The following is a 13,391-nucleotide window of genomic DNA, read 5'->3' as shown; positions in this document are numbered from 1 at the left end:
GGAAATACGGGTGACAGGAGTAGGTTGAACAGGAGATGAATGAAATTAACTGCTGAATGTGGTGCCACGTCTTTATGAAAAATTATTTTATTTTGAAAACTGCTCAGGGAGGCTTAATTATATTCCTGCAAACTTGACTGGATCATAAAAGAGGCAGTGGCTCCATTGGACCAACCAGAGGAGGGACAACCCAGTCTGGGGTGCAAAAATAAAATGAAAAAATGCTATTAGAAAAGTAAAGCATGTATGAACACATTCTTACATTGTGCTTTGGCTGTTTGTCAGGTATTTAAAGGTGTTGGCTGGGTAATAACTGAAATAGTTAACATTAAAAGTAATGATAAATAGCTAAAAGTAATGGATAAACAGTTGAAATAGTTAGCTAACATTAAAAGTAATGAAGTAGTAATGTCAGTAAGTAATGCATCAGTAAGAGTGGATCTGTACACAGTTTAAAACCCCTGTATAACTACAGTATATTAGTAGTTTAACTACCTGTAGCTACTGGACCCTTGTTGTTTTTTGTCTTTTTATCTGTCTTTGAGAGTGAACCAGTCCAGGATGCCAACACAATAACCGGCAGGATGGGAGGAAGTTGGGCATGATTGGAGGAACACACACAATGAAATGTGGGTAGATTTATGAGCCAGAACTCGAAGCGGGTTTTACATATTGTTTAAAAGCTCCTTTTTTTTATGATTTTGGTTTGACGCAGTTTGAGGAGGAGGAGGAGGAGGAGAAGAAGAGGAGGTGGGGATCAAGTCTGTGCTATAGCTCCTGTTTGTGTTTGCAACACATTAGTTTATGAATGTCAGACAATTAACAAGCAGACAGCTGTTTGTGTCAAGCAAAAAGGAATATACATCTCTATAAATGAACACACTGTATGTGTTGGACATTGTCACTGTTGTGACTGGCCTCCGGTGCTTAATGGTAACAGTTGAGCATATATTGTGTTTAGTGATGGGCCTGTTGTTGTCAGTTTCACCTGTTAGCATGGCTGGATGACCCCTGTTCCTTCCTTCCTCCCAAAATGTATACGGTTCTTTCAGGCTGGCCCCAGACTTGCAGTGTGGTGTTTTGATTTAAACAGATAAATTTAGGAATATGCAACATATAAGCACAAGAAACAAAATCACAAGGGTCTTTTTTTTTTAAAAACTAGACCTTCAAGACAAGGCCTCAAGATAAAGCATAAAGCATGACCTACCTTAAAGGAACAGTTGGGGAAATATTGATACCACACTCATGTTTACGCACTAAATATGAAGCTGCAGTCGGTTAGCTTAGCTTAGCACAAAACTTTTTTGACCAGTAACTTGCTGGAATCTCCGCCGGTTGCCTGGCAACTGGTCCTGGCCAGTCGACTCTTTATTTTAGCTTTCAACCGCATCTTATGGTCTTCTGTGAGGACTCCCATCTTCTCGAGACCGTGAGATGCGGATGAAAGCTCAGAAAAAAAGTTAGTAAGTGGAGCTTGAGTTAAACTTTTTTTTTGTCAAACATTAGCATTAACATTGAACTTACCAACATTCAACACTGAATTTACAGCTAAGATTGTATTGAATCTGTTTATGTTTACCACTCTGCATTAACCAGCCATTTCCATACGATTAGGGTGGAAGGAAAAGCTTTCTGTTACAAAACAAGACGACATTTAACTTGCCAGCACTAATAAATAGTGCAACTTTAAGGCAGAAAATCACAATTATGACTTTTCACATTCAACTATTTGTGAAAAGAGAAAACATGTCATGGGAATGCAATTTTGTAACTGTTCTTGCAAGCGCAGGTTTCAACCCAAACGTTTATGTTTGATAAACCAGAATATTATACAAAATGGGATTGCGCATCAAACGCCTGATCAGATGTTTTAATTTCTCCACATACAGATGAAAACCTTCATCAAATTGTCGTTTTTTTTTTTTTTTGTTCTGGATCTTCAGTAAAGAGAAGCATGTGAAGACCAAAAAGAGACGGGCAATAAGAGAATCACATAAATATAAATAAATATAAACAGCACCACATTCACAGAAATGTAGTAAGACATAGGAATGCGTATTGATCCAGGTTTGTAGAGAGGACATGGCCACTAGAGGGCTCACTGCCAAAGGTGGTTTATGGTGAGAAGACAATCAATAGGAAAAAAGTCCCACATTATAGTCTGTAAAATGAGTGTACCACGAACACAAGTGAGTACATCTTTATATTTATTCTATTACATTTTTTATCAAATAATTTAATTAAATGTAACAAACAATACAATGAAACACTAGATTATCTCTACATAATCCTGATCCACCAATAACCTGTCCCCATATACTCAGCTCCACCTGGCACCGTTTATACTTTCCATCTCCTATTTTTACTTTCACCTCTTTTTAACATTTATTCTAATTCACTTCCCTTTTACACTATGCATGATTTTCTACGAGGCACAGTGCGATAGGAGCTCATTCCATCATTGCTGTTGTGCAGGGAGTGAGTCAGACTTTTATTGTAGTAGAATAAATTTTACTAGCAGCTATCATAGCAAGCAAGACCAATTTACTCTTGAGACAATACATCACAATCCCCCAAAACAGACACATTTAGGTTACAGCTTAATGTCTCTATGTAACACGTTGATGTCACTCCAATCTCTCAAGTCTCTATATCTTCTTTATTGCATCTTGGACATTTGGAAGACACTAAAGGATACGTTTCGTGTAGTTTTAAAAGAGTAAAAAGTACGATGTAAGACAAGATGGATTAGTGTCTTGTGTTTCTAAGAGTGGATTGTGGCCTCATAGAATAATCTGCAATGTCGGCCTAAAAATCAAAACACTAATACCTCGCTGTATAACTTCAAGACCATTCTCAATATTGTGTACCCGGTTCACTGTCAGGTTTTCTGTTTTAATTATTGACCCTTTTGTCTGTTCATGTTTCTATTTCTCTACTAAACTGTTAACAAGTTGCTACTTATTATTATATTATCACTGTATAAATAAAGGTTAAATTATTATTAGTAGTAGTAGCAGCAGTAGTATGATTTTGTCTGGTAATAAGTAGTGAATTAGTATTTCATTTGTAATTACATTTATTATTCCAATGTTACTTTTGCGACTTTTGTTTAATATGCATAAAAATGTAGGCTGGGGTTTATTCTATTAAAAACCTTTTTTATTATTATTTTTAACGCAGATTTGTGTAGAAGTTTTTCACTGTCAAGATTTTCGACTTTTATTTTGAAGATTGTGTACGGAAGTACTTTAAATTCGGATCTACGATTCAGAAGGGCTTGGGGGTTTTATTTTGAAAATATGACAGGAAGTGTCTTGATTTATTGTGGCTAGCTTGACGCGTATGTTTTCTGTTCCCTGGGGCCACAGTGTTTTCAACGGGACTCAACTTACTACTTACTGGAATCGCTATGGCCGCTTGACCCAAATATCCTCTTTCAGTTTATCATTTGTTAGAAACATTTGCACAAACTTTTCCAGATAAACTTTCGTCTTCTGTGTAGTTTTTATGTCAAGAAATAAGGATGCAACCCCCACCGAGAAAGGTGAGTTTTCCCGTTGTAGCCGTTGAAGCTAACGTTACTTGTCTGAAAACGTTCTCGACGAAGTGGTGCATATTTAATGGTTGAAAATGTACGCTTTGTTGCTGCTCGCCTGGCTTAAACGACAAACTTACCTTTTTTTTCTTTAACTCTGCACATGTGTACTAGTTTGTAGTCTTACAAGTTTTAAAATGTTTCCGCTGTTGCTTTAAACAGAGGCGAAGGAAGAAAAAAAAGTCCCATGTGCCACAATTTTTAGGGAGAATAGCCCCGTTAACGTGCCCCGTTCCCTCTCGAATGTAGAGACGGTCCTGCCAAAGACATACAAAATATGACGATATATAGAGAATTAAATCGTTTACCATATCGACAAAGCGCTTACAGCTCCACATATTTTAAGACATAACGTTACCGAGGTGTTGTGTTACATCGGCGTCAAGAGATTTACCAAGCAACTCTTAAGTTCAAGTGAATATCAGTTTGGTTCACACTGGTCCTACTGCCATCCGCGGTCTTACTAGTTGAGTGGAGCAAGATTATGGCAATAGCAGACAAAACAGAAGTTAAGATTTTATCCAAATTAAATGCAGTTTTAGTTAGTTTTTTTTCTAAACCGATTTTGAGAGTGGATCTACATTTATTCAAAAAAACCCAAGTTAAGTAATGCTCTGTCATTTTAAGTGTGTTTGGAGCTATGGAACTGTAAATTGACAGATTTTTGTAAGTAGTTTGGTGCATTTTTTTTCACGTACAAGGGGAAAACAATCGTTGCCGTCACGTATTTATAGTTTAACTTTAAATAGCGCTACCAAGCCTACGAATAAACTAGGGTTTTAACCGTTTTAGTTAGAGAAATAAACGTAAAAACACAAATCTCAGCAAAGTCTGGCTCTGTGCGAGAAAATGTTCCTGTGGGATCATATTTCAAAAACATGGCTCAGCAGCACAGAAATTTGACCATTTCTACCCCAGTACGTTTTAACTGCTAACTGCAATCAAATACATGCAGGGTTTTGTTTTGTTTAATGGCAAATATATGTGGACTGTTTTTTTAAAAGATTTTTATTGATCATAATTGTGTGTTTTTGGACATTTCCCACCATGAAGGGTGAAGTAATACTCTAATAGTCTGTTTGTTCTGATTTGGGCCTGATTGACAAGAAGGTATTTTAAAGTTTGCTTGTGCCATGGCATTAAAATTAAAACATATCTAATTGCTGGAGCCCAGTATAACATAAGTCTTCATTTAAATTGAAATTATTGAACTCTAATCTGGCTCATAATTGAAATAAGGAAGGAAATAAAACTGTTTTCCTGTTGACAGTACTCCCAGTTATCAGGAATGCGACTTAGTCACTGCACTTCATAATTTATCTCATGGCTGATTAGCACCCCAGAGAGGCAGACGCTCACCCTGATAATGAGTGGAGCTCATTTTGACTGCCTAGATTTGAAATTAAGAGAGAGTTTTTAGCTTTGGTCAAATGTCATACTGTATAGCCACTTAATACGTTAAATATTCCAGAAAAAATCTACTGAATGAGCTGAACTTTTAACATGAGAGGATGTGTGAAGTTGTCCCAGTGACTTCCAAAATGAAATTTGTGTATTTCATTAAGCTGTTTAATTTTGTGTTTAGGAGAAAAGCATTCAGATAAGACCTTGTTCTTTATCCTGCTTGAGCCTCATGTTAAAGCTGTAGTTTAGAACTTGCACTGTATTGTAGGGCTGCTAACAATTTTATATATATATATATATTTTTTTTTTTTTTTTCATTGTTTGGTCTATTAAATGTCAGAAAATAGTGAAAAATGTCCATCGAAATACTCCAGAGCCAAATATGCCACTTTTAAATTGCTTGTTTTGTTCAAAACACAAAGATATCCACAGAAAAATGCACAAATCGAGACTCGTAAACTGAGGAATACTTGGCATTTTGCTTGAAAAATGATCATTTATCGAAATAGTTGCCAGTTATTTTTCTTTCAGCAGACTGATTGATTAACTGACTAATGGTTTCAACTCTACCATATGTTACACAGGGAATAGTTACATTTCAGGTGTCATTGGTCTCTGGGGAGAGTAATACAGTAATTCAGCTTTCTGGTTCTTCCTTGTTATTGGCTCTGCAGCACCAGAGAGATCCATTTGATTTGTCGTGAAGTAGACTTAAAACAGACACCAGTGAGGCGTTGCTATCGAGCCCTGTGTTCTTTGTATTCACTGAAACGTGTACTCAGCTAGTTAATTCGGGCTGCAACTAACGATTATTGTCGTTATTCATTCATCTGATAGTTGTTTTCTCCATTAATCAATTAGTTTAAAACCTAAAAATGTCACAAAAGACAAAAAAGCAGCAGATCCTCACATTTAAGAAGCATAACTAGTAAATATTTGTCATTTCTACTTGAAAAATTACTAAAATATAGATCTGATCGATTTAAACCTAAAACACATAAATGAATCACGCTGTTGCACTGGGTGATATGTTCCTTCATTACCATGAACACACACTCTGTAGTTTATTTTGACTCAATACCACATACACTGGAGCACCAAATGTGTATTAATCCGCTACTGACTATAGTTCCCAACAAAACTACAGTGCCCAGGTGTTTTTAGGAAATTAAACTGTTTGTTACCCGTTTTTAAAGATTTCACAAGGAACCAATGGGCTTGTGGCCGAGTGCCACAGACAGAGTAGGGAAGTCTGAAAGTATTATGACACATGAGTAGCACATTGTTGGTTTTGGTCTCTTCATAGGATTTGTTGAATCAGAAAAATACAGAATAACACCAGCCATAGCCTTTAAGCTAGATGAGCAATTGTAACGATGCAATTATCACTTAATTTGCTGATTATTTCCTGAGATAACGTATTGAAATTTCTTGTTTTATCCGACCAATAGTCCAAAAGTTTTCTATCATATGACAAAGAAATGAATTAAATCCACACATTTGAGACGTTGGAACGAGAGAATGTTTGACATTTTCGCTTGAAAATGACTGAAACGATTAATCTTTTTATCAAAATAGTTGCAGATTAATGTTTACATCTTCATTTCAGTTGCGATTATTGAGCTCTAACGTGGCTCATACTTGAAATAGGGAAGAAAATAAACAACTTCCCTGTTGACAACACTCCCAGTTATCAGTAATGAGACCTGGTCACTGCACTTCATGATTTATCTAACAGCCAATTAGAAATCCAGAGAGACTGACTGGCCAGAGCTACTGGGTGATAATGAGTGCAGCTCATTTTCACTAATACAAATTGTGAGCTCAGCTGAATCAACACTGGCCTCTTAAATCATTGGATTTCACATGGGAAATATTTTGTCAAACACCTCAGAAGTCCTCTTTGTCTTTCCGTATGAGCTGAAGGAAAAAGAGTAGTAACTCTCGTGATTCTTTCTTATAATACGCCATCTTTTCTTCCCCCTGCAGGTCCGGGTCACCCAGGAGTTGAAGCACACTCATGCAGAGCAGATGAGCAGGTTACACATCAAACACCAGACAGAGTGTGACCTCCTGGAAGACCTGAGGTGAGCAGTCAGTGGTCAAACTGTAGATGAGTTTAATGTACCGGATTTTACCTGAATTATAAGATGAACCCCGTTTTTCCAATACCTGTTTTTGGAAAAAGACTTTCCGAAGAAACAAAACACTTTCAGTTTCGCAGAGATACTAACAAAGAGTCCCCATCCTTGTAGTCTTTTCTCTACTTCCATTAAAGCAGAACGTACATTTGTGTAGCTTGTTAGTCAGTCACATACTCGCACTCTCCTGTCAGGCTCTTGAAGTGTTCAGAGTAATTTTCTCTGCTAGTTAACATTTTTCAGACTGTCCTTTTGAGCCCCTCATCATGACGTTCAGTGACACCCCTAATTCTTGCACCGTCTCTGCAGTGAAGATGTTGGGGAATCAGGGCTTTGAATTATCCAAGGAATTTGGTTAATTCAAATTTTTTCAATTTTTTAAATTTTTTTTTCACAATGTGGAAAATGTCTGTCTGCATCGTGAAAATCGAGTTATAACAACATGCACAAAGAGTTTGTTTTTTAGTCAAAAAGTAGCGTAGATAATGGCAATGTTGGCTGTCTCGAGTCACAGGAGTCCTGTGAACTCTGACGTGAATAGTTACACTATATTGGCATCTACCACAGTTTACAGGACTGTCGTGACTCCAGCTCCCTGACTCTGGCGATCTCGTAGTGAATTTAACGGTCGCATCTGAGCAGACCAGACTGAAAAAAGGCTCCTGACACGGATCTGAGCTTTCTGATTGATGTTGAGGCAGATTACGAGAGGTGCAGCCAGGAGAGTTGACTGAACAGTGTGCAAATTTGTTCAGGCTGTCCCTCCCTGCTGGGTAACTAACACTAGCTAACCAGCTGTCTGCAGGTCACAGGCTGATGTCTTGTCAAGAATCACAGATGAGTTGGCGTACAGACTTTTCTGCTCTATCTGTGCTGAAACTGATTATTAAACCTCACGTTGTGAACACAACAAAAGTTGATATGGCGAACTTGTTAGCAAACAGTTGCTGATTTAACATTATCATTCATCTGGAGTCGTGTTTCCGGCCTCCTGACCAATGTAAGTCCAATATTCACTCTCTTTTAGCTCTGCTTTTGGTCTCCACCACCAACTCCTGAGGGAAATATCTGGCTCTTTAGCTGCTAAATGCTCCACTATGTTCACCAGCTAGTCACTAACTGTGTATAAACCAAAACAGCTGCCTGCTGCGGCTGAAAATGACGCTATTATCACCGGTTAGAATGAACCAGTAGTAAAGTTGCGGGTCGGACAGCTGAACAGTGGGCTGAAGCTCACTATAAAGCTCCGTAAAGCTGAGGGGAGCTGCAGAATCAGGGATAATTCAATAAGAATATCGATTATAACCAGTGGATGTTCGTGCTCTAGTTGAAGCATCTGATACTGACAGTCCATAGCTGTATGGGATCACCAGTATTTTTTATATGCATAACGATGACAGACTTGCTGGTCGTTCAGGACTTTTATTATTCTTGCTCAACTGCACATGAAGTCCAAAAGAAAATATGATGTTTCAATCACGTTTTAGTCTTTATTCATTTCCTTCCGTGGCAGCAAAACATGTTACACGAGCCATCAGAAGCTCCCGTAGATTAAAGTGGGCTAACTAAACACTAACGCTAAAAGACACACTGTAAACAGACTTGAAGAAACTTGCTAGCTTAGCAACATCCAGGCTGCAAAAAATCCATAATGCAACAACTTTGTGTAGGAGCCAGTGTTACACTAGTACTCTCTCCATTAAAAAAGAACATCTGCTTTTGTGACTATGTAAATGTCTAGTCTTCAAATATAATATGACCCCCACTTATTTCAAATGTAATTTCCAGAAAAAAGCATCTTATATTCGAGGTAATATGGTAATTTTGGCCTGTATGTTGAAACATCCTATGACAATTAATTAAAGGGTTAGACCTGTTTATCCATACGCCTAATTAAAAGCCAGACAGTTAGTGTCATCCACCTACAATATGATGCCATTTGTTCTCTTACACAGGTCCAGAATCGATTTAATTCTACACTGTCTTTGGCCCTTCGATTTATATGCAAGTATTAGTAAATATTTCTTCTTGGTCTGGTTCCAGTGTCGTGTGATTGTTTGACGGTTGTTTAACAGGGTTTTCCACCATGTGAAGAACAGCTGTCTGCTACTTAAATCCAAAAATTGAAGTGTTAGTCCTTACAATTTTAGGATCAGGCCGAGTAAACACTGGACTTATGGACACACAGACAGTTTTAGCTCTGTGTTCAGATGCGTAGGCATTTTAAAGGTTGAAAAACCAAAGGTTGAGGTTGTGTTTCAGCCTTAGTGTTGGGTTGAGTTGACAGCCTACTGGCTCCCCACTTCCTGTCTGTGGTTAGTGGCAGAGCTCTGAACCTCCAAACAGCTGGAAGTTAAGGTCATAGAGAGCTGCCAGATGTTCTGACTGCCCTGAATTTCGCCATGGGAGGCTCTGCATTTAGTCTGTCAGAAACAATGTAAAACTCGACTGGTACAGAATTCGCAAGGGTCAATCCCTGATCACGGACGAGAAATGATTCAGCAAACTGGAAATTGCATCTGCTTGTCAGCAAAAGCTCTGTTTGGGGAAAATGACAGGAAGTGAGTGTGGGGGGTAGTGGAAGAGAGGGAGACTTGGAAATGCAGAGAAGAGGAAGGGAGCAGGCTAAAGGAAGAGAGGGAAGCTCCCAGGAAGAAAACCAGATTGTTTAGAGTCGGGGTGGAGCATATGGCAGTCAAGTTTCGACATGTTAAATGACTTAATTATGCTGCAGTCAAGTTTTTCCCAGAGCGCTGACCTCTTTTTATAGACTTCTGTATAAATTTAACTTGAGTTATTGTTAGTTTTGTTCCTGTTTATTATAAATCAACCCTGAAACAGTCAAACACCTCCTATAAAAACAATATTTACTGACATACCTTGAATTTTCTCAGCACATGTTATGATTTGAATATGTATTTAGGAAACCAGCCAAACATTTGCAGCTATTTAAAACATTAGCAGCACACTGTTTGCTGGTCTGCAAGAATCAAAAAGTGCTTCTTTACAAACTCACTGTTTTGCATCAACATCTTACAAACATGCAGAGGGAAACCCATCATCGAAAAGACAATGAAAGCAAGTGCCTCAGCTACAGTAACCTCAGTAAATCTGACTACAGTATATTAAATTGCTCCACAAAATAACTCCTTGAATGCATTTAACGGCGTGCGAGCACAGACTTAAGACGTTGAGTTCAGTGAGGACTTCTGTCAGACTGTATCATTAGAAATATCCATGTTAAGCACCACAGGAAGAGGAAGGCAGCAGAGGAGAAGATGAGGAAATGCCAGGGAAAATAAAAACAGACAACTGGACTTTCTTTGCTGACAGATAGAAAAGTGTAGTGATAGATGAAAATGTGGAGGTTTGGTTTTAGGACTGAACAAACTGTAAATACCCATAATAATATGATAGTGACATTGTTATCATGCAGAGCCTGATAAACTGAATGAAGGAATGATGGAGACTCCGTACTCACACATGATCTGTTCAGTTAAAACAAATTCTGTTGCCTTTGTATGTTTAGTGCGGTTTGTTTGTGCTGGTATGAAAGCTGACAATCGAACTTTGTAACGGACCAAACAACTGGTCCGAGACTGCTTGAAATTGAGGGTCTCGTCGGTCCGCTTCCAAGTGGACTCTGGTGCTTTTTGTTTATGAAAACAAATGGACCAACAACAGGATTGTTTTTATAGTAGAAATGTGATATTTTTTTTATTTTTATTTTTATAACTACTTTAAAATCAAACCATTTGCTAACCGTGGCAACAGGCGTGCACGTCAGCATGCGGGTGCAGGATTTTCCATTAATGATGAAAAGTCAGAAGCAGTTACTGCTGTGTATTGCACTTGTATCCTACATGCACTTTAGTCGTCCATTAACCCCCTAGACCCCAGAGCGCCCGAGAGCGCCTGTGATTTTTAAAACCAGTGTATCAGAACACGGAAAATAAAGTCCTGAGCTGTGTATTGTAGATACTTTAAGTTGTCACCAGTAAATATTATATATAATAACATATAATATCGTTAATATTGAGATCTGCGATTTTTTTCCGCAGGGAGTGACCCTTTTTCCCCCCACAACATTTTAAGACATTGTGAAAGTTTTTTGCTCGAAATCACATCACATAATCACGTCAGTAAACAGCTGGACCTACTCGGCTCTCACTGCCTGAGACGCACCCTGTTTTCCGGTGGGAAGTGCACTGAAGAGTCTGTAGGGAGGACTGACCAGGTCGCGGCGACTTTTCCACATATAAATTAGGCGATTGTTTTTTTTTTGTTTGTGGTTTTTTTTTTTGTGTTTTTTGTCTCATAACTTGCCAAAGACACTACCTACTAAGACATTACTGTTGTCTTATAACATTGCTGTGTGGGCTGAAGTGTGGGACACTTCTCTTATTATGAAAGCCTAGTGTTATCCAGTACAAGCATCTGTTTTGTTGTCAGACTCTGAAAGTTGACTCAAGAAGCAAACAGAGAAAAATGCTGTGAATTACATATTCGTTACAAAATTGACCTGAAGTTACTTTCTCTTCTTTTAGGTAGATTAAGATGCATCTCATCATAGCTATTTACAACAGTTTTAGTGCTATTTGTTGTTTTGTCTGTTTGTGTAATGAATCAAACTTGGTCTAAAAAGCTACACATGCCACCCATTTGGTATCAAATTAAAGAGGAAGTTGTGCTTTTTAAAATAAAAACAACTTGTGATTGTCAATTTCTTTCTGTTTTTGAGATAAAGCTGTTTGTTTGGATTGAGTAGGAAAATGCTCATTTAAGTGAGGGTTCTCAGTGAACTGCAGTAATATTTTAAAATTGTACTGGGGTCTAGAGGGTTAAACACTAAGTAACATAACGATCCCACAATAATCCTCCCTCCCGTAATATTACTTTACAAGATGCCTCTTTTTCGTCCCGTCTCATTTGTCATTATTCATAACATGTGGTCGATTTTGCAGTTTAATAATACTAATAATGCTCATAATCAGTTATTTCTTTTATAAGCTCTTTGTGACACCAGAAAACATAAGTAAGTATTCACATTAGGAGCATTTAAGTCCTGCATAACCTGCTGACAGTCAGTGGGAATTTGATTTCCCCATGTGGGCCCTGATGATGCAGGATGACAGCTGCCAAGCACGTCCAATCACTGGGTTTCCGTCTCGGTTTGTTTGTTTAAAAAAAAAAAAAGGTCAATGTGAACAGGAATCGGACCATAACTAAAATGCGAAGCACCTGTCAGTCGGTTACAAGCACCTTTTTAATAGGCTTCTATTGAACAATTTGAGTGCTTATGATGTTTAAAGATGCAAAGATATGGCATTTCAGAAGTGTCTCAGTTGCACAACTGGACATAGTTTCTGTTGGAGCTGGATGTTGGGTGGCGCAGACCACCTGACAGTGTAAGAGTATACCAAACACCAGGACCGCAACCATGTTGTTTATGAGCAACAAATCTGTGATGTTTTTATTGGTTGGAGTCGTTCTGTTCACCTACAGATCCGCAATGAAGTAGCTACTTTTTTTTTTTTTTTTTTTTTACCCCTTTTAAGTGTATAAAATTGACTTATGACTATAAGCCAATGGGGTATTTAATATCTAAATATTTACAGAAATCTTCATGGTGGTGATGACAGATGTTGCAGCCTTTGACTGACAGTCCTTTTAAAACATTTTCAACTGATTATTTTTGCCTTCTGCCTATGTGTCTCTGTACTTCTGTCTGTACTCAGGGCCAAAACCTCTTTGACGAGAGGGAAAGTTTTGGTCTCTCTTTGCCGCCAAAACATTGCTCACATTGTTTGGCTAAGTGGAAAGATTTGGAATTAATTCACTTTGATTTACTAGCACAGTCTATATTCGGTCATTTCCTATACAAGGATTATTATATAGATATGACAAACCAATGGAGTAAAGTAGCTCTTTGCACTTTTCAGTTGACCAAAATGGTGGTGAGTTTAAACCCTCTGGTCTTGATAAGCATTTGGGGATTGGGTACAGAGAAGAGTAACGGCTTAGTGCACTATCATTTCTGATAGTGGTTGTGAGTCTTTTTAAATACCTCTTTAATACATATAACCTTGGGGAAAAAAGAGTTCTTCAGATATCTCGAGGTCAGAGATGACGTTAATAAAGAAACAAGTGGAGGATAGTAAACCTCAATTGGTCAACATTCATACAAAATAAAAGACAACAAACATTTAATATCACACTTATACAACAGAATACAAAACTTCAAA

General features: G+C 37.9%; 1 protein-coding gene across 2 annotated transcripts in view; it reads left to right on the top strand.

The window, feature by feature from the left end:
* The window catches only part of LOC122887831 (F-BAR and double SH3 domains protein 2-like), a 49,270-nt gene that overhangs the window by 2,029 nt on the left and 33,850 nt on the right, over positions 1-13,391 (top strand). The window contains exons 1-2 of one of the 2 annotated variants that reach the window (XM_044221409.1): positions 3,331-3,550; positions 6,995-7,092. In XM_044221409.1, coding sequence (XP_044077344.1) covers positions 3,530-3,550; positions 6,995-7,092 — 119 coding nt within the window. In that variant the 5' untranslated portion in view covers positions 3,331-3,529. Of the gene's footprint in view, positions 1-3,330; positions 3,551-6,994; positions 7,093-13,391 lie in introns of those variants that run through there. The other variant, XM_044221410.1, reaches the window with a different exon arrangement.

The sequence above is a fragment of the Siniperca chuatsi genome, linkage group LG14, assembly GCF_020085105.1.
Source record: "Siniperca chuatsi isolate FFG_IHB_CAS linkage group LG14, ASM2008510v1, whole genome shotgun sequence".
NCBI classification, from domain to species: Eukaryota; Metazoa; Chordata; class Actinopteri; order Centrarchiformes; family Sinipercidae; genus Siniperca; species Siniperca chuatsi.
This window is presented reverse-complemented; position numbering and strand designations above follow the sequence as displayed.